The sequence below is a fragment of the Pholcus phalangioides genome, unplaced genomic scaffold, assembly GCF_987345545.1.
Source record: "Pholcus phalangioides strain wild (caught in Gottingen) unplaced genomic scaffold, Ppha-v1.0 ptg000024l_1, whole genome shotgun sequence".
Taxonomy (NCBI): Eukaryota; Metazoa; Arthropoda; class Arachnida; order Araneae; family Pholcidae; genus Pholcus; species Pholcus phalangioides.
The window spans coordinates 22,519,483-22,545,284 of NW_028301616.1; the positions used below are offsets into that span (position 1 = coordinate 22,519,483).

A 25,802-nucleotide genomic window follows, 5' to 3' on the forward strand; every position below is an offset into this window, starting at 1 on the left:
AATAGTCGAAACTGTCATCTCAATACGGGAAACACCATCTTCAACTCAGAAAAAACAATATAAACGTGCATAATATAACCATAGGAAAACTCATCATAACAATCGAAATCTTAACAGACAATTATTCACGTTAGACATAAATCATAATTAGGAACAATAACAAAATGGCAGCGATGTAACACAGGGAAACAAAGTCCACGCGTGTGTCTAGGGGGAAAAAAGTAATTGTTGATAGTATTTGAGTAGGTAATGTGTTTATTTTTCCGGCTGCAACACATCGTTAACAGTAACGTCAGCAATAATCATAACAATAAATGATAGTGTTAAATATCCTCGTCATTTATGGCGATTGTTATTTTTACTGTTTCCTGTTACGGGACGTACCTGGTCACCTTGCTTCTATGGAATTCCTATAGCCGATTTTCAATAGGATCGTCAATCAAAATGACAGTCAACAATAATAATTATGCGATAAGACATTTCAACAATGAATTCATTTACTTTCATTTTCTGGAAAATGCTGTGTTGTTGAATTTTTTTTAAGCATTTATCGAAAAAAAAAACTGGTAAAAATTCTGGCATTTTTCTTTTCGTTTCACCGAGGGGATCCCAAGTCCTGCACTGGGCCCCCCCCCTCCCCTCCCCCAAGTCCGGTTTCTCAAAGTCAGGCATCTTCAACCCATTGCTCGCGAGCACCACGGTGCTCCCTGAATCACCCAGAGTGCTCGATGCTCGTGTCCGATATCGGGCTTGCGAGCACTTGATCAACACGTTCCAGTTAAATTTTCTTTTTTTGTGCAAAATTGCATTCAAGAATCGAAATCATCCTGATTTCAGGCATTCGTATGTTAAACTTGCCGTAAGGGTTTAACATACGAATGTGCTAAGATGTTTACACAAACATTAATTCACTAAATCCCAGCTGCAAAAAAAAAAAAAATAATAATAATAATAACAATAATAATAATAACCGATATTATGAAAATATTGCAAACAATATTAATTTGAAAAATTGCTGAAAACAAAAGAGATTGAGCTTGAATAAACCTTAAAAAGTATGCACTTGTTCTGAAAATTCTTTGATTTCATGCCTTAATGCTAAAAATGTCAAAATATGCAGATGCATATGCGCATAATCCGGGCTCTAATCATTAGGCACCTGCATATTTATGCTGTTATTGGCATCTCTTCTGAATTGACGATGTATTTATTCTCAGTGAAAATTTCTAATTGAAAAGTTGATTTGACATCGGGTGGCCAGATGTCCCGGTTTTTCGCTATTATACATTCACTGTCTCTAGAAATGTTTTCGGGACGCCTATTTGCCCCGATTTTTCTTTGCGCAATCAAAGATAGAATGAAACACAGTCCGTCCCGCTTAATTTGGGTGATGAATAAGCGGATACCCCTCTCAGACGGATCCTCAGGCTCCAAAATTTCTCCCATAGAGGCAATGCTAAGGTAGAATATCAGCTTTATTTTCACTTAACAGAATACAGTCGAATCCCGTTATAACGAATTCCAAGAAACCAAAAAAATCACTTCGTTATAAAGGAATTTCCGATTTTTAACATGCGCAAAAAAAAAAAAAAAAAAATTCGTTGTAGCGGAATTTGATTCTAAGGGGGGGGGGGGAAACTTATTTACGTTCTAGATAATAGAAAAAAGGATGAAGTTGAATTTTGAAAATAACACAAAGCAACTCAAATCAATTAAGCATTGAAGTTTTTTTGCATAAGTTTTACTTAATTAACATTTTAGAAGCAAATAATCCGTAATTATTATTATTATTATTATTATTATTATTTTGCACAAGTATTGCGCGGAAGCCAATGAAACAACAAATTCCTTTAAAAAAGTGTGCGCATGCTCAGACAAATGGTCCGGAAGGTATTTTCCACCAATGCACATGCCTTTTAAAAATGTCAAACTTTTGTTAGGTAACAGTTGGAAAAAGATTCCGGCTTTGTCTGCTTTGAATACATCGCAAGGATCACATGACTTTATTACTTTCACTATTTCACCATTCATTCACATTTTTCATATGAACTGACTTTGCTTCCCCTCAAATCTGTTTTTTGCTACCACACCATACCGTTCTTTGAAACGATTCAGCCAGCCGACACTTGCTGGAAAGTTGTCGCATCCAAAAGCACGCGCGAATTCCAAAACCTTTTCTCCTATGAGTGGACCGGTAACTGGCACATATCGGGAATAGTACCATTGTTTCCCATATTCCCAAATAATAATGGGGAAAACAATGGTTCTTTCCGATAAAATACGGGATCTAAGAAAACTGTACAAATTTTACTCCTGCTTAGTTGAACATTTGGCACATCGACTTGGACGCCAACGGCAATAAAATGCATGGTCGAAAATGAAATATGATTCACCTCCTTGACTGTACCCTCAAGGACACTGTATATATATATATATATATAGCACTGTATATATACAGTACCCTTATATGTGGTGCCCTTATAGGTGATATATATAATTCACTGTATATATACAGCGAATTATATATATAGCACCTCCATACCCTATTTCCTACCGAGTATTTGTAAGACAAAAAATATATTATTTCAATGAATTCAATCATCTTTTAGAAATTACAAATACAAATACAAATACAAATACAACGCCACAACAGGCAAAATGCCCAACGAGGCGGCTGATAAAAAGATGCCCATAAAAATATGGTTGTCATATGTTTCAAAAATACAGCAACCCAATTAAAAATGCAATTAACACAAATTACAAACAATATATACACATGATAAAATATTATACAATGCCCATAAAGAATACTTATGGTTGTCTTATTCTAAGAATGGATAGCTTCTCGATTTACCCCAACATGTTTATCGTATTTCTTTTTAAACGTGTCAATTGTGTTACAATTTACTACCTCCGGGGGTAAGCTATTCCATTTATTAACAACCCTATTGGAGAAAAATTCCCTGCGACACCATAACCTTGCATTGTCCCTCACCAATCGATACTGGTGTCCCCTTGTAAAAGCAGTCGATTGGCGGTGTACTAAAAGTTCATGGTCCATCCTATCCATCCCATTGAAAATTTTGAACACTTCGATCATATCTCCTCGACACCTGCGTTCATCCAATGTAAACATATTCAAAAAATGAAGTCTTTCTTCATAACTCAAGCCCTGTGTGCCAATAAGGACACGCGTAGCTCTTCTCTGCACCCCTTCAACCAAGTCTATGTCCCTCTGTAGGTATGGTCTCCAAAACCTTACAGCATACTCTAGTCCAGGACGAACTAAGCCTCGAAAAAGCGGAAGAATGACTTTAGGAGAACGCGAAGAGACTTTTTTGAAAATGAGACCAAGCATTCTATTCGCTTTTTTGACCACCGCTGAACAATGTTCAGAAAACTTAAGTCGCTCGTCAATGAGAATTCCCAAATCGGTGACTCTAGTTGCATCCGGGATAGTGACACCATTCAACTCGTAAGAGAACCGTGGGTTGTTCGAACCAAAATGAGCGACCATGCACTTATCTACGCTAAACGTCATGCTCCATTCATTTGCCCATGCTGCAATCTTGTTTAAGTTGGTCTGGAGCAACTCCCTATCGCTTTCATTCCCGATTACCCTCATTAGCTTCACATCATCTGCGAATTTGCTAGTAATTCCATCGATACCCTGATCGAGTTTATCGATAAAAAGTGAAAAAAGTATGGGGCCAAGGACACTTCCCTGAGGAACTCCACTTGTGACGTCTGTCCAACCAGAGAATTCCCCGTTCACCATAACTCGTTGCGACCTGTCTCTTAACCACGATTCTATCCAATTCAGCAAGTTGCCCCCTATTCCAATCTCGTGTAAACGCTTCAAGAGTTTGCCATGTTGGACCCGATCGAATGCCTTCTGGAAATCAAGGTAAACAACGTCGACATTTTTGCTCTTACCCAAAGCCTTAGTCACGTAATCATAGAAGCAAAGGAGGTTAGTTACACATGACTTCCCCTTCCTGAACCCATGCTGATTATCCGACAATACATTATTCTCGTCTATCCACTTCACAAACTGCCTTTTGATGATAATTTCCAAAATTTTCGAGAGGGAGCTCGTCAAACTCACTGGACGATAATTAGACACCACTTCTCTACTACCCTTCTTAAATATCGGAACAACGTTAGCCAGTTTCCAATCTCTCGGGACGATACCCTCAGCAACACTACTCCTGTATATCTGTGCGACTGGCCCCAACAATTCATTAGCACCTTCCCTGAGAACCCTGGGATAGATATCATCTGGTCCTGGTGCTTTGCTTGCACATACATTTCTTAGAAGATTTAGGACCTCCACGTCTTCCACTTGAATATCGTTGAGCGTTTTATTACCCCATGCAACACCCGTATATCGAATATCATTATCTCCATTAAAAACCGACGCGAAAAAGTCATTGAAAGCACTACACATGCCTACATTGCTCTCTACTTTTGAGCCTCCTATCGAGAGGGGGCCAACTGTCCCCTTACATCCATTATTGACGTATCGAAAAAATGATTTTGGGTCAGAGCCAATGTTATCTGCCAACCTAGATTCAACTTGCTTTTTACTATCCCTTATCGCTTTCTTCAACAGTCTTCTTTTATCAGTAAACAATGATAGGTCACCTCGTCCACTTTTATACTCTCTGAATGCTCTTTTCTTTTCAAGATAAAGGTTCCGCACGCTATCCGTGAACCATAGAGGGTGTGATGTACAAACACGCTTTTTTCGAACAAAGGGTATGACGTCGTGCAAAACAGAGGACAGCTTCGTACTAAATTCTTCCCATTGACTTACCACCCCTACTGATTCCAACCGGTCTTTGAAAACTTCCGCTAACCTTCTTCGCAAAACATCAAAGTTAGTTCTCCGAAAACATTGACCCATCTCTTCTTTGGAAACACCCTGTGTGTTTACTTACTCCAAAAAATGTAATGAAACATGAATGATTCTATACCCCAGTAGTTTTAGAAGAGAAAATTAATAATTTTATTTCTCTCTCCAAAAATGTATTTTATATTTAGAATCTTCATATACACTATATTTAAAAATTACATTTAAAATCAGGTTAAGAGTACAACGAAATTTTCAACTGCGGTCGAAATGACTGATCGGTACTTCTAGGTGTCGAAGTAGTTTTTAAAAAAAACTACAGATAGTGGCGGATTAAAGTCGGTCGAGGCCCCTGGCGCAAAAGAAGATATTGGGCTCCTTAAATTAGAAGAAAGTGTGAAGTTAGGATTTCTCGGGGCCCTGGGCACGCTCCGTTAAATCCGCCTCTGTCTACAGAGTAATTTAAAATTTCCGTTTCTGCTCCGAAAGGTTAATTTCAACGAATTGGGAAAAGTAACGGAGAGAAATTTTCGAATATTGAGAAATATACAGTTGGAAATCCTGATCAAAGTGGTCGTGATGACCGCTGGGTAGCGTTGAAACTGTACATTTTTAACACCGTTCACGCACTTACAAAATTGAAATCAATTGGGCCACGGTCTTTCAATGCTTGTGTGAGCTTCACTAGTCTATATGAGATTGGTTTACCAACAAAATTCTGGTCACGAGTTCCTCGCAGGAATTTCACTGCTGAAGCCCGATGTACTCGACATTTTCCAGTAGGCCTACATGTCCGTAAATTCCTCCGATATCTCTGAGATATGTATAATGGTGGGCGATCGTTGTTCAGTATACTTTTATTACAGTATATTCGTGATTAAAATTATTATTATTTTTTGCATCTTCCAGGTAATTTTTATATTTACAGTTATCACGCCATCTCAGTTTCAACCTCAAGCACCCTTTACGTTTTCTACCATTCATTCTATGATGAAATAATTCAAACTCGGTTTTAACAACACATCGAAGGTTCTATAAAATTTTCTCCTTATAACCGAGGTGTCTTTGCAACCGAGGTAGATGTTTTCAAGATCTTTTCAAGTACGAAAAATATATACTCAGATGCAATCAAATATGATATATTCAGTTTAAGTTTCATTAGGGTGACCATAATTCTTTGGTGTTTGGTCAGAACATGATAACTCCAAAATCACAGTTTCGGTATAAAAATCAAAAATAATGAATACACACAAATACAAATGAAAATATATATCAGCATGTTGTTTAGACTTACGCAAGTATTTGTGCATTTATCTCAGTTCTAATTAGTTATAATTAGCGATATATATACTTTTAGATCAAAAAGTTATATTTTGGAGATATGTTCTGACCAAACACCACAGAATTTACCGAGAAAAATTCATGCATTCACGAGAAAATGGCACATTAATGCTCATTCAGCTCTAAAAAATGCTCAGAATTTCTTCAAAAAAAAAAAAAAAAAAAATACCCTACAAAAGCAAAAGCCACGAAAAATGTGACGTTATATCCATGGCCGTTTCTGTCTTTATTGACGTTATAAACAAGTTCCGTCAACATTATTTTCAATGGGAATCAGTAGCGACTGACTATTGTTGACGTTATAGCCGGAATTTAGCAACAACCGTGGTGGTTATAACCGAGTTTGATAGTAAATGATCGGTCTGGCGTGTTCTATCCTTATCCGAGTTTGGCCTGTCTTTTTCTGAGACTAAATAATTCAAAATACATTCAGACAAGGTATTTTATCAGAACGATCTGGTAATGTAGTTGAGGGGGGGAAAAAAAAGACGAGAAATAAATGAAATAGAACATTATATCTCTGAAGGGATGTCGCGTAGACCATGAAATAACTCCATGCCGGAGAGAGAAAAATGACACCATATCTCTCTGATAAGAAAAATTGTGGCACAAAAGAAGACGTGACGGGACACACTGTTCGACAACACCACAGCGAGCCACACTCGGAATTTATGATTAAGAAGATGACTTTCTTTTCTTTTATTTATGGTGCCGCATATTTTATCTGCATCCGTCTCATCGGCTGGTATAATTACGCTTTATAAAAGTTTTGTAAAAGCTCTTTGATGAAAAGTGAAAAATTCAACCAATATAGCTTATCGATTACATTCGAGTGAATACAACCAATAGACTTATTAGTTGTTCCTTTCAAGTTTTGTACAAGATTCTTTGATAAAAAAATTTATATTGTAACCCCGGCCTTAGGCCGGTATTACACTATAAAAGTTTAATAAAATCTGTTTTATAAAACTTGAAAAATCTAACCAATAAGGTTATTGGTTACATTCTAGAAAATGCAATCGTGACCTTATTGGCTGCATTTTTCAAATTTTATAATAGGACTTTTATCAAACTTTTATAGTATAATACCGGCCTTAGTTATGGCCATGTGATCACAATATCGGTTTACATCTCTTTCAATTACACGGGAGAATCGGATTAAATATTTATAGGAATCCCCCCCCCCCCGTAATATATTTTTGGACTTTCGTTTTCCCGGATCCTCTGGTTCCGGGACACGTTTGCCATATCATAAAGTTATCATAACGCTTTTTAGTCCGGGATTACACTATAAAAGTTTCATAAAATTTCATTTCTAAAACTCGAAAAATACAACCAATAAGGTGATCGATTGCATTTGCTAGAATGTTACCAATGATTTTATTGGTTGCATTTTTAAACTTTTATAAAATAACTTTTATCAAACTTTTATTTAAACCGGGACTTTATTAAACCGCCAAGGACTTTTTTTAAAACCGATGCTAGAGGCCGGTATTACACTGTAAGATTTTTAGAAATTCTATTAAACTTGAAAAATGCAACCAATAAGTTTATTGGTTACATTTGCTCGAATGCAACCGATGCGCTCATTGGTTGCATTTCTCAAGTTTTATAAAATAATTTTTACAAAACTTTTACAGTGTAATACCGACCTTAGGCTGGCATTACACTATAAAAGCTTTGTAAAAACTACTATACAAAAGTTTTGTAAAAACTTTTTGATAAAACGTGAAAAATTCAACGAATAAGCGCAACTGTTGCTGTCGAGCGAATGTAACCAATATGATTATTGGTTGTCTTTTTAAAGTTTTATCAAAGAGCTTTTATAAACCTTTTATAGTGTAATCCCGGTTTTACACTTTTTCTTTGTTAATGGGTAGAAGTTGTAATTTCTGTATTCGCGTAATCCAAAATAATTATGAAAATGATGATAATCCCTTTAAAATTTTGCTTTTGTGGTAAGGGGGGAATCGATATTTGTGAATTCGTCATTTAACCATTGGCCGATTGGGTGACTGGAACATTGAAACTGACAAAAAAATAGGAGTTTTCACATTGTTAGGCCGGAATTACACTATAAAAGTTTGTTGAAATTCCTTTTGCAAAACTTGAAAAATGCAACCAATAAGCGTATTGGTTATATTCCAGTGAATGTAACCTACACAATTATTCGTTATATTTTTCTTTATAAAAGTTTTATAAAAGTACGTCTACAAAACTTTTATAGTGTAATCCCGGCCTTTAGCCCGAATTACACTATAAAAGTTGGACGAAAGGTTCTTTTATAAAAAATTAATTACGTTCGCTCAAATGTAACTGATACGTTCATTGGTTGCATTTTTCAAGATTTATAAAATAACTTTTACATTGTTGTAGTTATTGGTTGCATTTTTTCAAATTTTGTAAAAGATATTTTGTCATACTTTTATAGTGTAATGAAGGCCGACATTACACTACTAAAGTTTTATAAAAGTTCTTTCATAAAAGTTGAAAAATGCAACCAATAAGCTTATCGATTACTTTCGAGCGAATGTAACCAATATGCTTATTAGTTATTTTTTTCCAGTTTTGTAAAAGATCTTTTGTCATACTTTTATAGTGTACTCCCAGGCTTAGGCTGGGATTACACTATAAAAGTTTCATAAAATTTCATTTATAAAACTCGAAAAATACAACCAATAAGGTGATCGATTGCATGTGCTAGAATATTACCAATGCTCTTATTGGTTGAATTTTTCAATTTTTTATAAAAGTTTGGTAAAGGTTCTTTTACAAAACTTGGAAAATGTCACCAATAAGCGCATTGGTTACATTGGACAGAATGTAATCAAATATTATATGCTTATTTGTTGTTTTCCAAGTTTTATAAAATAATTTTTTTTAACTATATAAAACTTGAAAAATGCTACCAATAAGATCATTGGTTACATTCTAGAAAATGCAACCAATGATCTTATTGGCTGCATTTTTCAAGTTTTGTAAATGAACTTTCATAGTGTAATATCGGCCTAATTCAAGAATTTCTTGCAGAAGGTGCTCTTCTGAGTGCGATTCTCGTATAGATTTCTGCTCTAATCGACTTAGCTGAAGCCGTTAAGCCTAGGTCGTTAAGCCTAGAAGCTGTTAAGCATGCGGAAAAAAATAAATATCTCAAGCTTTTCTTCTAGTCTTTGTGTTTTTTCTTTGGGAAAGTTCCTTTGCATTCCACATTCTATAACGGAATCCTCAATAAAACCCCCTCTCAACAAACCCCTCCTACAGAAAACGTTCGAAAGATATTGTAGGTGTTCTAATATGGCTACCAGGGGCGTAGCCAGAAATTTCGTTGGGGGGGGGGGGACCAAAGTGACAGAACAATGGATTTGGCCATCTTTTTCCCTTTTTTCGGTCATTTTCTCACATTTCGGGGGGGGGGAACCAGACCCCCAAGTCCCCTCCCCCTCGCTACGCCCTTGATGGCTACTGTGTGAATCCTCATCCAAGGCGTGTTGAAAATTATTTAATGTGATCAAATGTTATGTATTCTGGTTTTATTCGTACTTTTCGAAGATCAGTCACGTGATATAAGCAAAATGTTTTTTTTTTTTGGTAATATTCTAACGTGGCATACGCAATACAATTCCCGAATAAGGGATTGCTCGTACTGCGATTAAACCGATAGATATGCAGTCGATCCCGCTTTTTAACGCGTTCCGACATTTTCCCACTTCCTACGACTTATTTTCGTGGTCCCAACCACGCGCGGATCCAGGGCGATGTGACGGGAAGGGGCGGATTGTGTAAACTCCGTTTGATCGTCCCTTACTTTTACGGGACAGAAAATTCCCCCCCCCCCCTCCCATATTATTTGACACTTGGACGGTCGTTCCCATCCCCCCTTCCTCCCCTGGATCCGCATCTGAGCAAAATCGGACATCTTCAGCTATGGTAGAAGCGGAGGCAGGGGGCATCTTCAGATGCTAATGAGCCGAGGCAGGTACCTACAGCTGCGAATGGAGCGAAGGCAGACATCCTCAGCTTCGAATGGAGCGAAGGCTGACATCCTCAGCTTTGAATGAAGCGGAGGAAAACCGATACAGTGCGATGTGTCGTAGAAGCGACGTATTGTGTAGGTGCAACGAATCATCCCGTATTTTACGGGACGGATAAAATTTCCCCATATTATTCGGTTCTTGGGAGGATCCGGGGGGGGGGGCGATGGCCTCCATCGCTTCTCTCTGAATCCGCGATAGATCCCAACTCTAATTTTCTCATTAAGATTTCCCGTTTAACCCTACAGTGAATGATTTTTTTGACAGGTTATAGAAGATTTACATTTCTTTTTTTTAAATTAGGGAGTTTAACTGCCATCTGTGTACGGTTTTCGATCGAAAATAAAAAAAATGGGACTGATGAATATGTCTCAAACATGAAGCTACCGATTGGTAACGGAATATAAACGGAGGAAGTAATATGAGAGTGCCAATCGGCAGCGGTAGGCAACAACCTATGCAATGTAGAGTTGAAGCATTTTTCCGCTTATAACGTTTTTCCATTACTTTTTTTTTTAAAACGTTATAAGTGGGATCGAGGGATCCACTTTATATCTGCAGTTTTCGAATTCAGCCGTGACCAAACTTACGTTAAACAAAAAAATAATCAGTTATTATGTTTAGTTTAACGTAAGTTTGGTGTTAGTCATGGGGGAGGCAATTTTACCTTTCTGATCAGCGACTATTAACTGCATGTTCCGGTTTAGTTTTAATGAAATATGGTCACGGACGTTATATAGCCTATATATCCATGATTCGTGAGATCAACGACTGGCAGCCCTGGGAGCGGGGAGGAAACTGCCATTTATCGCATAGTGTTTCCGTGACACTTCCTTACAACTCACATAACCCTGCTTCATCAGGTAAGCTTCTTTAACCTCCTACAGGTGAGCCTACTCCACCTGCAAAATAACGCAAATTCACTCTCCTGAATTCGAAAGAAAATTATAAAACATAAAATTGCTATTTTTTTCCTGCCCTTTTCAGTCGTAAGCCGTAGAGAAATGAGGTTTGCTACCCAGGAACGAAATTCGTGTTACCTAGTGTTATTATTATTACTCCTAGTTATACTCACGCACACGCAAATAACTCATAACTGTGCTGTAAAATCAGTTCGGGAACCACTAAATATTCTTTTATTTACATGTAATTACAATCGTGAAGAGATTTATATTCTTCAATATTCAAATATCAAAAAACATACTTTTATAATTTGATAATGAAAACCTGCATGTTTTATTTTGTTTTCTCTACATGGGAGGGAGGGAAAACCCGATGTCTACAATTATTATAACAAAAAACCATTATTCTCTCTCTCAGCTGACTACCCAGCTAACACAACGACATGATGTCATTTTAAAGCACGGACGTACACTAATTTCATACTAAAAAAAAAAAAAGGGGTAATAATAATAATAATAACAATTTCAATAATTATCTACAAAATATACAAAATTTTGTATTGTTGACTACACAATGGACATCCATTCTTCTTCTCCCGTCCCCGAGTAAAAAGTCAATTCCTTTTTTTTTTCCAGATCTGAATAAGCTGAACAAATAGCGTGATTTTTATTATCAGCATTGTACATTTCGGTTTAAATTATACAATAGAGACGGGGAAAAAATAAATAAAATAAAGGTGACATGCATGTTGTACGTATATATATACATATATAGTAGAATCAGCAGCTGCACAACACAAACTACTTTACACTGAAAAAAAAGAGTGTTTCGTGATACCAACAATTCAGGTGGTTTATTTTCCCGCCGCACATGTGTGCGTGGGTGAAGGGGGGGTGGGGGTGGACATGTAAAGAGAAATAAAATAACAACAACATGAAGAAGAAGAGACTGGTACTATATAGTTTAATTTTTTTCCCCCAGCTCCGGACGCTTGTCAACAATGGTAGCGTCTCTCACCCGTTTCCATGGGAACGGCAGTGGGCGTTACCGTCGGGCAGCCAATGGCGATCGAGGTGGGCGGAGTCTCCTTCCAGGAGAGCTACTCGAAGACGCCGCACCCACTTTTGTTTCAACTTCGGTTATAGCGAGGCCCTGCCACTAACTTGGTTCGTTCGTAGGGTTCGGTTATTTCGCGGGATCGCGCTGCCGTCGACGCCACGACCCGTTCAGACAAAAACGACTTCAACTTCATATATAGGGGAAAAAACAACAACAACAAAAAAAACCGGTGGACAGGTTTTTTTTTTTTTGTAGTTTCAGACATGTTTTTTTTCGGTATAAGTCTACGATGTAGACTTTTCAGTGATATTTTTCCTCGTGGTAACTACTATTATGTTACCGAATGAATCTTCAGTGTTAAACCTGTCGGGAAAAAGTGCGTGCTCTTATATGTTTTCAACAGTGACACAGTAGCGTATTCTCATCTACAACAATTTGTTGTGTTTGTTTTTTTTTTTAATTTAATTTTTTTTTGTTGAATTTCGCGTTTTTGATTTGATTTAATGCAGTGTGGACATAAGTGTGAGTTTTCCCGCTGGTGCAATTATCGAGGTTTTTCTGTCCGGCATAGTTGTCCATTTCTGGGATGAATCCGGATGAAGAGGCGGATTCGCGCCGACGAGGACTTACTAGCAGCCAACATGCCACCGACAGATACGCGGTCAACTCGCCGAGTCTGAACCGACCGATACATCAGAGGGTCTGCGGATCATGTCCTACACGCAATTCGGTTATACCTATCCAACATCTTCGCAGGTAAGAACTAACTCCCTTTTCTCTTGTTATATGTAATGTCACTAGCTGTAGTCCCCGTCGCCTCCCACGGGTTTTTCTTCATGTTGTGAGAATCAAAGAAGTGACGAGCCATTGTAAAGGGGATAAACATGCCTGAAAAGCATTGTTAGGGAACCACGGTATAACCTAAGAAAGCGTTCCCGAAGTCATTGTTGAGGAATAACCATTGTTGCCCGACATTGTTTTTTTTTTCTTTTTTTTTTTGCGCTTTTTGGGCATTTGCACAGCTTTCACGAGCGTTTGAAGTAGCCTATCGGTCAAGTCAGGGCCGTAACTATCGCCCCCACAACTTTAAAATTCGATAATTTTGTAATGGTGTTCTTTGTTCCACCTAAAACTTCCACCCCAAATTTTTCCGCACCGAGCCACATACACACAGTCGCCCCTTCCCCTGCCCCCCCCCCCAGTTATGCCCTGATTCAAGCCGGGTCCTGTTTGTACATGTGGGAAATTTGACAGGAATACACTATAATAGTTTGATAAAAGTTCCTTCATAGAACTTCAAAAATGCTGATCGTTTGCATATGCTCGAATGGAACGATGGATCAGCTTAATGCTTGTATTTTTCAAGTTTTGTAAAAGTACTTTTACAAAACTTTAAAAACAACCAATAATCCAATTTGCTCCAATTGTAACCGATATGCTTATTGTTGCATTTGTTTAAGTTTTATCAAAGAGCTTTTACAAAACTTTTATAGTGTAATCCCGGCCACAGACAGAAAATAAATTTCATATATATATATAATTTCTGGAAGTGTCTTGTTTTATAAAACCAGAATCGACATCTAATTTCATTTATTAGATGTCGATTATTAGTACTGCTAACATTGACCATAAAGATGACTAGTGATAGAAGTTGAACATGTTGTGTGTGTTAAAAGGCACACATTATACCTCTAGGCCCAGAATCCTCAAACTGTCACTCGCGAGCGCCACACGATGCGTCCTGAAGCAATTTCCACAAATTTTTCTTACTCGCGATTTTTCAATTTTCATACCCATGCCACGTCTTGCGGACGGGCTCTTAGGCTGGGATTTGTGACGAGGCCCCTTCTGAAGTTAATTTATAGTGTGTGGGGGAAAAATGATTAGAATCGACCCGGAGCCCTGCCCCAGGGCTAGAGCCTTGCACATACCCAATGAAACAACCTGTTCAAATTGCATTCAAGGATTATCATTATACCTATTTGAAGCTGTTGCTATACAGGTGCTCTTAAGCTTTCGTGTGTTACCAAGGCTTCTTAAGCTTTTGTGTGTTCTCCTTTGCGTCAAAAAAGATGAAGGCCAGGGACCCCTTTACAGAAAATATTCAGCACATTCAAAAACAGTGAATTGGTTGTTTTCTCATCGAAGCTTACGGACAACTCGAAACCTCTACACTACAAGGACCCCTGATTAAGAACCACTGCTACAGACCAATGTCTTAACCTTCCCTCCTTGAGACGTTTTAGTGCAGTTCTTGGGAAACATTGCTCTTGATCAGATTTTCTTAAACATTTTGTTCTACCTCATCTTCTTCAGAAATTTTCAGTCAACTTGCAGGGTCCTTCCTACGTTACTTACGCTCATAGCTTCCACGGACTACTCTGGACCGTCCTGCCCACTTTGGGAAACTTTAGCCTCTACTCTAAATCTACATCCTGTAGGGGTTATAAAATCTTATCCCATTTGACAACTAGATACTGCATTGGTAGATACTACTTTAGATACTGAATTAACTAGAACGTGGATTTTGATGAAGAATCGGTAATCCTGCGTGTTCCAGGATATAATCCCATATGTCAAAATCAGACAAACTTTTTGTGTAGATGAACATTATGTATGCTCATAAGTCAGCCGAAGCTTCACTGATAAATTTCAGCGGCAAATTTTAAACTCTTCGATGTTGAAAAGTGCTATAGGGAGAATTACTCCTATTCTGTGCTTGGTAAACTTTTCAGCAATCACGTATCTCATGAAAGCTGTGAGAAACCTAATAACATGACGAACAAAAGAATCGAAATTCCTTATTAATGTAATAGAGATAGAACTATCTTATGGATTTCAGACAAACCCTCTAGAATAAGGGGTTCTTAATCCTTTGTGTTCATGGACCCAGTGCGTCTACGGATGGGCCCACCAGGGCGCCTCACAAAAATGATAGTTGCAATTTTCAAGGAGTATGCATGTAAATTTACCTGGTAGAGCCTCAAAAAAATCACAGGGCCCATGGTACTCTTAAGACAGCCTTGCTTGCCCCCCGTGCCAATTAAATGAAGTCCCTGGATCTCCCCCCCCCCCCCCATAAAATAATATTCGGTATACGGCAATGTAAAAACAATTATAGTTTTCTCTTCCAAGCTGACGGACCCTTGAAATGTCCGTAATTGGTCCGTGAACCTCTGCGCTAGAGCAGTCATTCCCAATGGCATGTCATAAGGTCAGCTACGGACCGTAGCGAGATATTTCGGGGATAAAATACAATTCAGCGATTTCCAGTAATTTGACATGATTTGAACACCAGGGCTTTTCTACCGGACTCGTCCCGTTACCGTGATCTCTGCCACCTCGGCTTTGAGACGAGGGTCTGGAAGCCAGCGATTCCCAACCTGTGTCTTCCGATGTGCTACCACATTGACGCGAGATGTAAAATGACGCAAACGTAAAATGTTGGGCGATCTCCGCCTTAAATAAAGCAATAATCGAATTTTCTTCTCCCCAATATCCTGGAGAAATTTTTTTACGGAAATTGTCCAAGAATGTTCAATGGGTCTGTTGCACGCGGCAACAATGGCTTTCGAAAATCTCCCACCCCGTCAATTATGGAACGATTCTCTTCATTACGACGTTTTGTTAAGCCAGCTTATCGTTTGTCGAACTTTTTTCTTCTTCTTTTTTTTGACATAGAAATGCAACAATGCATGATCTGGTGGGGGTTTTTTTTTTCTTCCAGAGTATGATTCACAGGGTGGTTTAAAAAACAAAAAAAGCGTAGAGCAGATTATCAGAGAAATGGGGAACCGCAAAGAATGACAAATACTGTATTTTCATGGATATCATGTCACTATCACATGAAATGCCATACCTCAAAATTATAAAATGCACTAGCTATAACATCCGGCGCTGCCCGGGTTTTCTTTAATTATTGGCTTTGGGAAGGATTAAAAAAAGTGACAAACTATTATAAAGGAATGACTGGCACAGGATTAAAGAAGTGACAAACCATTGTAAAGGCATATCTGAAACGCATTGCTAGGGAAGAACGGTAACCAAAGTAAACATTACGAAAGTCATTGTTGAGGGGCCATTCAAGTATTACGTAAGCAGATAATCAGCCATTTTTGACCCCCCCTTGTCAGCAAAGCACTGATCCCCCCTCCCCACGTCAGCACCTTAGAATATTTCATATCTTCAAACAGGGGTGGTTGATGACGTAAGCAACCTTAAAACCCTCCTCCCCTCCTTGTCATCAAGTCAGCAAATCCGAACCCTCTCCCCAATGCTGACGTAATACTTGAATGACCCCTCAGGTCCAAAAACCATTATTGACCGATGGTTTTTCCCGCACATTTCGGAAATTTGCCCTGCTCTGATGAACTTTTAAGGTAGTATATCGTTCAAGTCGGGTCCCATTTCGTATATACGCTATACGCAAAATTTGGCTACAATACTTAATAAGCAAAATTTGGCTGCAAAATTGTAGATTTGTATAGAGGACACACACACGCAGACAGGAAATCAATTTTATACATATAGATAAATGCATTCACTTAACAAAATTATGAGTAACGTCAATAATTATTGTCTAGTAAGTTTTCCAAAATGGGTATTAGTTGTTATGACAGCTATCCTATGATACCGGAAGCAAATATTAGACCTGGGTCTAGTAAACCTCTAATAATGATAAAAAATTTAAACAGTCCTTTTTAAGTGATGTTATATCCATATCTTATAAAATATTTTATATCACCTCGGCTCTCATCAGAGTTCTTTTTAAACTAAATTGAGAGAATTCTATGTCTGTATGGTGGAAAAGCTATATTTCCTCTAGACTGAAAGACACGTGAAAATAAGTTAAGTTGTTTCATTAAATAAACCTCTGTTACTGGTGTTTTCACGACTGTACAAACAGCTGTATACTTCCTCGTGGATTTAGGATAATCACAATGAGTGCTTTATGAGTTTGTTAATTTTTTTTTATGAGTGAGATGTATTTAACGTTATATTTATGATCTCATAAGCTCCATATAATGGTTAGGAAGCAAGACAAACCAAACGTCGTTCAGGCAACAGTATCGCTGAAAAGCAATTTTAGACATTGGCCTTCGAGAATTTAGCATTTTTAGGGGTACTTGTAGCTGAGAAGAAATGTCAAAACCTAGGAGAGCAATGTCTAAAATTGATTTTTATAGGTTGCTAGCAAATATACCCGGTGCTTCCTGGGTTTTCTTCAAATTACTGGCAGCATTTAAAGAAGTGACAAACCATTTTAAAGGCATGACTGAAACGCATTGTTTGGGATCCACGATAACCGAAGTAAACATTCCGAAAGTGATTGCTGGGCCTAGGAACCATTGTTGCCCTACGACTCTTTTTTGCCCATTTCGGGCATTTGCCCCGCTCTGACGAACTTTTAAAGTAGCCTATGGTTCAATGCCGGTCCTGTTTGGTATATATGCGAAGTTTGGGGACGATCGGCTTAAAAAATTGTAGATTTGTATAAAGAACACATACATAATTTCACATTTATGTATAAGATAGGAAGCAAATGCATAACTGAAAGACTAGAAAAGATTTGTGTGTGTGTGTGTGTGTGAATTCATCTTCGAACTGAGTTCTATCTCGTGCACAGTGGCGTCTTAATCAATGGGGTACCATAAGCCCCGAGACTAATAGAGGACTCCTAATCGAAGATTTTTTTATCAATATCTATATAAGATTTTCAATGCATTCATTGGGCTCACAGGGAACACCGAAATTCACATACACTCATTAAGATGGCCATGTTCCGCACACTACATCTACTTTCAGATCGTGAGCTGATCACACTCACGGGCGGCTCGAGACAAAAATTCTCATCCGTGTGATTCGTTTCGGCATCCCTCCAGCGTATAAGTCTCTCCAGTGAAACGACCCTGAAAACTCATGAAAAGGCATCAAAAATTACCGTTTCTCTGCGAATCATTCCATCCAATATATTCATAGCAAAAAATCTATTTTGTTTTACCCTTCTGTTGTTATTCTCACTCTTTTTGAATCAGATCTGGAGCCCCTCCTTTCCGTGCTTAGCCGCTCCGGTCGCTTAGCTCTAAAGCCACTCCTGAACCACAAACTCTCGGCTATAGGCTGGGATTACACTATAAAAGTTTGATAAAAGATACAGTAGTTCTATGTACAGTATATATGAGCTATGAGGATTAGCCTAAGTGATAGACGGAATGGAAGCTAGTTCCATGCTGAAAATAGGAAATATTTAAATTTCAATCCGATGAAAAGTAATGATTTCGAAATGGTACGCAGCGTTACCCTGACATTGTTATTCCCGAAGGCAGGGCCGTCTTAAGAGCATCATGGGCCTCCGGGCCAAGTGGTTTTTCTGAGACCCTACCTTGTAAATTTTAGAAAATTTCAACTGGATTTCATTTTTGTTGGGGGGGGGGGCTTTTCTCTTGAGGCCACTGGGCCGTTGCCGTTCCCCGGGTGGGCCCATACTTCAAGACGGCTCTGCCTGAAGGGTGTAGGGAGGGAAAAAAAACATCTTTTAAAGTATCAAAAGAGCTGTGGTTTTATTTTGTTTATTTATACAATATTGTTGGCCCTGGGGGCCTAAAATACAAGGCCTATTTAAGAATACAAGACCTTCATGGCTCTTTAGGGTACCGCCGAAGTGACACGGTATCAGACAGGGATATGCCGCGAGATAATTTAGAATTTCTAAGGATGCCGCAAGCTTAAAAAGGTTTGGGAATCCTTGCTCCAGAGTGCTGTAAACGGTTAGGTATGTGGGATAAGGTAATGAATAATATCCAAGGATCAGGATTACAAGCTTTTAGTCATGAAAAAATTTAATCCTTTTGCTAATAATCCAAGGTGGAGCGGGAAAAAAGCCAATCCACAAGCTCATATTCCACAGTCTTCAATTAGATTGGATTTTGAAATTATTATAAAATGTTAAAATTTTTAGGATCTGTATATATATGTGTCGCGAGATATTTTGGGGAAAAATGGATTGAAAAATATTGCAATAGTAAAAAAAAAACTCAACTCTCAACCCAACCTGGGGGGTTCAGGTGCATAGGAGGACCCCTTAACCCCTTAATATCACTTGCCCGGGGGGGGGGGGGCTATGGGGCTCTTGTGAGAGAGACGGCCATATCCCTAACCAATGCGACACGACAGTTTAAGGTGCCGTCGTCGAAATGCATTGAGATCAGACAGGGAGGCCGCGAGATGATTCAGAATTTCCGAGTGCGCCGTGGATGTAAGAAAATTTTGGTAATCCCTGCTCTTGGTCACCGTGAGATCGGTCAGGTATGTATGTCGCAAAATATTATTTGGATGGTAAAATGCATTGAGAAATTACGGTAGCAAGAAAGGCTTTTAAAAGGGGGTTGGTGCACGTAAATATGCCAAAAATCCCTTTTTCCAATTTTTAAATACTATGAAATTTTCTGCGTCTGACTGTGTTCAAATTTTTGTTCCACCTGTACTAAAAATATTTTAATATAAACTGCTGGCAGGCATTATATATATGCACATGCTAATGTTTCTCACTAAAATGCTTTTTTTCTCAAAATTAAGTTTTTTGTTAAATAAGGAACATGTTTTCGAGCATCACTCATTCGAATATCTTGAAACTTTGTGTCTCTCTCAACACTATGGTGCTACGTACTTTAACGCGAGCTTTTCGAGTTTTAATTGTTGATTATTGTTTTCTTGAATTTTAATTCCAACAACATGCAACTTTTTCAAAAATCACCAAAATTTACCCATATTTTGGGCTATAAAATTTTTTTTAAATAATTTCAATGAAAACCCCCCCTAGGAATAATGTATGTAGCACCATAGTGTTGAGACACACACGAAGTTTCAAGACATTCGAATGAGTGGTGTTCCAAAAAATAAGCCTTATCTGACAAAAAACTTAGTTTTGAGAAAAAAGCATTTCAGTGAAAAACACATTAGCATACATAATGCCCCCTTCACCTGCCAGCAGTTTATATTAAAATATTTTAAAAATATTTCTAGTACAGGGTAGAACAAAAACTTGAACACAATTAGACGCAGAAAATTTCATAGTATTTGGAAATTGAAAAATTCGAAAATGTGTTTTTTGGAAAATTTGCGTGCACCAACCCCTTAACATAAACATAATCCGTGCACGTCCTAGGGGCTTCAGATGCATAGGTGGACCTCATGATTATGAAATATGATTTTCGAGAGAAAGTCTCTTTACTATCACTTGCCGAGAAAAGGGTGGAGGGTAATATCAATGTGGCCCAACAAGCACCTTACATGAAATAAATATTTTTATTTAAAAAGATTTTAAGTTCCCATTGTCAAGGAGCTTCGGCTCCAAAAGGTCACTCTGAAGTTTGCATTCCAACGTGTGGCCCTGAATAGTTCTTCTCCCATTGTGGCCCTAAATAGAACGATTTTCTTCTCCCATTCTGGCCTCTTTTCCCTACCAATGTGATACGACAGTTCAAAATGTCATCGAAGTGTCTCGAGATTAGACAGTGGCACCGTGAGATAATTTAGAATTTCCAAGTTTACCGCGAATGCAAAAAAAAAAAAAAGTTTGGGAATCCTTACTCTCTCTTGGGTGCCGTGAGATCGGGTCGCGAGATATTTTGGGTGAAAAAATGCGTTTTGAAAGTACAGTGGAAAAAAAAAGGCTTAACTTAACTCTCAACTCATTGGCTCTCAAAGTGGGCGTCGCGGCTTATAGGGGGTGTCGTGGTGAGCTAGCAATATTCATGTGTATCTGTTCGGTGCTTTGAAATGATTCTTTATCTATTCTGGAGAGCCATGGTTTAGCGTTGGAACGCTAATGGTTTAGCGTTGACTAGTGCGAGGGAGCCGTGGGTGACGAAAGTTTGAGAACAACAGCGCATTGGCCCAACAACGGCCCTGGGAGCTTTAGGTGTAAAGGGGGACCGTGATGATCATGGAATTCGGTAACATCACTTTCGAGAGCAAATAACCTTAATATCACTTGCCGGGGGGGGGGGGGGTGGGGGCTATCGGGCTCCTGCGTGAAAGGCGGTATAGAGGCCCATCCCTAACCAATGTGACACGACAGTTCAAGGTGCCGTCGAAGTGTTTCGAAATCACACAGAATATATGCCGCGAGATATTCAAAATTCCAATTTAATTCCTTTACGCAAACATTTTGTGGGAATGCATTATCATTCCACTGCAATTCTCGCGTGCAATTAAGAGTACCTTACAGCGAAATTTTAATTTTGATAGTGATGGTTAGTTCACGAGTTTTGGTAATATGTTAGATTTCATTACCACGTCATTAAGTCAATTAAATTGCTAAAATAATAGTAATAATAATAATAATAATAATAATAACGGGCCGTGCGCGATGGCTTTCGTGTGGGCGCTGGCCGCCACATGCGCGCATGATGATATCTGAGTCAAAGCGGCGGTGCGGTCAAGTCTACCAGACAAACCATAAATCAACTCGCGCGCACACACACACGCCGCACACGTTATTTTCTCTCCAAACTACACGCTCGCGTCGTATATCAGTGACGAGCTCGGCACGAGAGCAAAAAAAAAAAAAAAAAAAAAAAAAATGGAATAAAGAGCAAATTTGAACGCGTCATCCGAAAGAACCACGACACACCACGAGCGTCCACAGTAGCTCCTACGGGTATATACGGCCGGTGACGACACACGCTCTTCCACCTCCGGAACGAGACATGAAGGTTGATATTAATGATAAGATGAGCAAATATTGTATAACACACACAAAATGGTAATTTGATAATATAATTACATTAATTCTTCTTTTCTGACATTTAATAGAAGGACAAACTGTAAGAGAGTGCGTTATTTCCAAACGAGAAGGGATATTCAACAAGCGGGCCACATTGGACCTAGGAGAGATTTCGGTGTGGCACACAGCAATCAACTTATATAAAATATATGTATTTTTATTTAAATAGATTTTAAGGGTCTATTGCCAAAGAGCTTTGCTCATTCTTTTTTTAAACTCGCAATGGTGAATTCAGCTCAAAAAAACCACTCATCAGCTACTGCTTGCATTCTGAGTGTGGCCCTAAATAGTTTTTCTTCTTCTAATGTGGCCTTAAACAATTTTTGTTCTTGCAATGTGGCCTAGAAAGCCCAAAGCTGTAAGAGTAATTTCCGAATGTTGTAGAGCAGGGATATCCAACAAGAGGGCCGTGTAAAGGCCTAAAAGAGATTTCAGTGTAAACCAACAAGCAACTCACACGAAATACGTAAATATTTTTATTCGAGTACATTTCAAGTGTGCATTGTTAAAGAGCTTTGCTAATTATTTTTTCGACTCAGAAGGGTGAATGCGGCTCCGAAGGTCGTCCTCTACTTGCATTCCGAGTGTGGTCAAAGTTGTTTTTCTTCTAAGTAACCAAAAAAGGATTTTGATTTTTCCAATGTGGCCTAGAAAACCCAAAAACTCGGACTGTCTGTTACGGAGCAATGACATTTCAATATGATTCAAGTGGCATATCAGGCTGCCAACAACACACAACGAGTTAAATGATGATTTGAAAACGAATATTTGATCATAATAATTGTTTTTTCTGACGTTTATAAAAGTGTAAGCTGCAAGAGCGTTATTTCCTTTTCAAGTTTAAATGTTGTAGAGCCGGAATATCTAACTAGCGGGCCGCGTTAGGCCTAGAAGAGATTTCAGTGTGGCCCAACAAGCTACGAACATGAAATAAATATTTTTATTTAAGCACATTTTGTGTAAATTGTGCTAAAGAGCTTTGGCTCCGTAAACCTACTCTTAAACTATCATTTACATTCTGGGTGTGGCCTAAAAATAGTTTTTCCTCCCAATGCGGCCCTAAATAGTGTTTCTTTACCTAATATGACCACAAATGATTTTTATTCTTCCAGTGTAGCCTAGAGAACCTAAATCTAGACTGTCTGTGATAGAGAAATTAAATTTCAACGTGATTCAAGTGGTATATCACGTCTCATGCCAACAACAAACAATAGGTTCAATAATGATTTCAAAACGGATAATTTGATAATTATATAACTATTTTCTAATATTTAAAGATGTGTAAGAGCAAGTTATTCACAAATGTTATGGAGCAGAAATATCCAAATAGCTGGCCGCATAAGACTTAGAAGAGATTTTTGTGTGGCACAACGAGCAACTTACATAAATAAATAATTAAAAACTTACATAAAAATTCAAATTTTACACAAAATAGGTATGTATTTAAAAATTGCAAGTGCCGTTGCCAAAGATCTTTGCTAATATTTTTTGACTCAGAATGGTGAATTCGACTCCAAAAGGCCACTCGTTACCTATTCTTCGCATTCCGATTGTGATACTAAATAGTTTTGCTTCTCCTAATGTAGCCTAAAAACCCCAAAAAAGCTCAATTATCTGTTATAGAGCACTCACATTTCAACATGATTGGGCTTGTCACAATAACAAACAATGGGTAAAAGGTAAAAGATGATTAGAAAACGGATAAAACGGACTAATTGCTAATAGTAATTTTTCCCACGCGCAGAAGCTGCAAGAACGCGTTATTTCCAAACGTTATAGAGCAGGAACATCCAACCAACGTTCCACATCACGCCTAGAAATATATAATAATAAACAATAAATTTTCAAAAATTTACATGAAAAAATTTCAAACTTACATAAAATAATTATTTTAATACTATTTTTGGTAGGTTTCGTGTCCATAGCCAAAAGGATATTGTTTGCATTCTTAGAGTGTGGTCCTAAATAGTTTTTCTTCTCCCAATGTGGCACTAAATAGTTTTTCTTCTCCCAATGTGGCACCAAATAATTTATTTTCCCCCGATGTGGCCCAAAGAAAGAACTGAAAAGGGTAGACTGTTTTTCTGTTATGGAGCAATAAAACATTTTAATAGAATTAAGTGATATGTCAGGCTGTGAATGGCTCGTACCAACAGCAAAAAACGGGTTTAATGATACCAAAGAGTTCGGTATCGTAAAAAAAAGGGGGTTGTAGTCTAGTCTATAGATATGTATATAAGCGATAGATGCCGTGAGAATCTTTCATCATTCCAATTATTCCAATTATTGCGTACGAACTTCGATAAATGAGAAATTATTCAATGCATACATTATTTACATAGTTTAATTCCCACATTGCGTGTTATATATAACGCGTAAAAAATTTGCTATGAAATCCTGAAATAACAATGCGGAAATGATAATTAATCGAGAACACATTTGTGAAAGTGAAACAACAATTATCCGTATCAATATTCATGACTATTCATTACTAGAACGAGTTCAAAGCAACACCGCATTGATCTATTAAGTGTCGAAAATCCGATGACTTATTATGCATTATTTTTTCTTCCTTGTGTTTTTCTGGGGCGCGTGTGGTTAACACACACACACACACACACGTGTGTGTGTTTTCGCAATCTCGGGTCTCAGAATTTCTCAATTCCTGTACTTTCTTAAAAAAATATCAATCAATATTTAAATAGTGTTTTTTTTCCTTCTGGAGATGGAAAATACACAATAATATTGAATCTGAAACTCGATTTTTTTTCTCTCTCTCGAACGGGAACTAGTAGTTCCTGGTAACGAGCAGCTGAAGAAGCCTAGGCGAAACAGGCTGCCGTTTGCTGGTTATGCGGTTAACCTGAAAGCGTATAATTTAAGTCATGATTTATTGAGTAATAACTACATTATAAAACCGCAGGTGGAACCGTGCATAGGTGAGAAGAGGATACCGAACTTATTCCTTTGCTATTTTTAAAACCCCTGACAGGCCTCGGAGAGAGCGGAGAAGTCCCAATATGAGTATGAATCTCCTTAAAATAATTCCAAAAATTTTACCTTGAATTTATGCAGTTGTTGCAATCGCACATGGTTGGTAAGTTTATATCATATATGCTCAGCAGTGGGCAAAATGCAGCCTTTGAAGCCATCTGATGCGGCCCCACGTAAAGCCAAAAATAATATCAATCTTAATACACAACTATCTATAATACCCGGCGCTGCCCGGGTTTTCTTCAATTGCTGGAAGATAGAGAACAGTGATAAACCATTATAAAGGCATATAAACTATTATATATGTATGCTGACAGGATTAAAGAAGTGACAAACCATTGTAAAGGCATACACATGTCTGAAACGCATTGTTAGGGAACCACGGTAACCAAAGTAAATATTCCGAAAGTGATTGTTGAGGCCGAGAAACTATTGTTGCCCGACTTTTTGCCTATTTTGGACATTTGCCCAGCTCTTACAAACTTTTAAAGTAGCCCGTCGTTCAAGTCGTTTGGCAGACATGCAAAATTTGATTTGTATAGAGAACACACAATCTTAGAGAATCAATTTTATGTATATATAGATGACAAAATGAATGTTTATTAAAATGAATAAGAGAGAGTATTCCAACTGGGGACAAATCAACACTTCAGTGTTCTTTATTGGTCAAATCTAAGTCATTTCAGTGGAAAAATTGTCTTCTAATTACGGTCATTTTGGCGATTTCGCTGGGCTCAGGGTATGAATATGTTTATTCCACGTTTTACTGCCTTGCCTTTTGTAAAAACTACCTTTTCGTAATAAAATATAGCACGGGAATTGCCGGTAAAAC

General features: G+C 38.0%; 1 protein-coding gene across 1 annotated transcript in view; it reads left to right on the plus strand.

Moving 5' to 3' along the window:
• Positions 1-12,286: 12,286 nt before the first annotated feature.
• LOC149069001 (uncharacterized) overlaps positions 12,287-25,802 on the plus strand; it is a 117,120-nt gene continuing 103,604 nt past the window's right edge. The window contains exon 1 of the mRNA XM_089251113.1: positions 12,287-12,945. Within this exon, the coding sequence (XP_089107239.1) occupies positions 12,901-12,945 (45 nt within the window). The 5' untranslated portion in view covers positions 12,287-12,900. The remainder of the gene's footprint in view (positions 12,946-25,802) is intronic.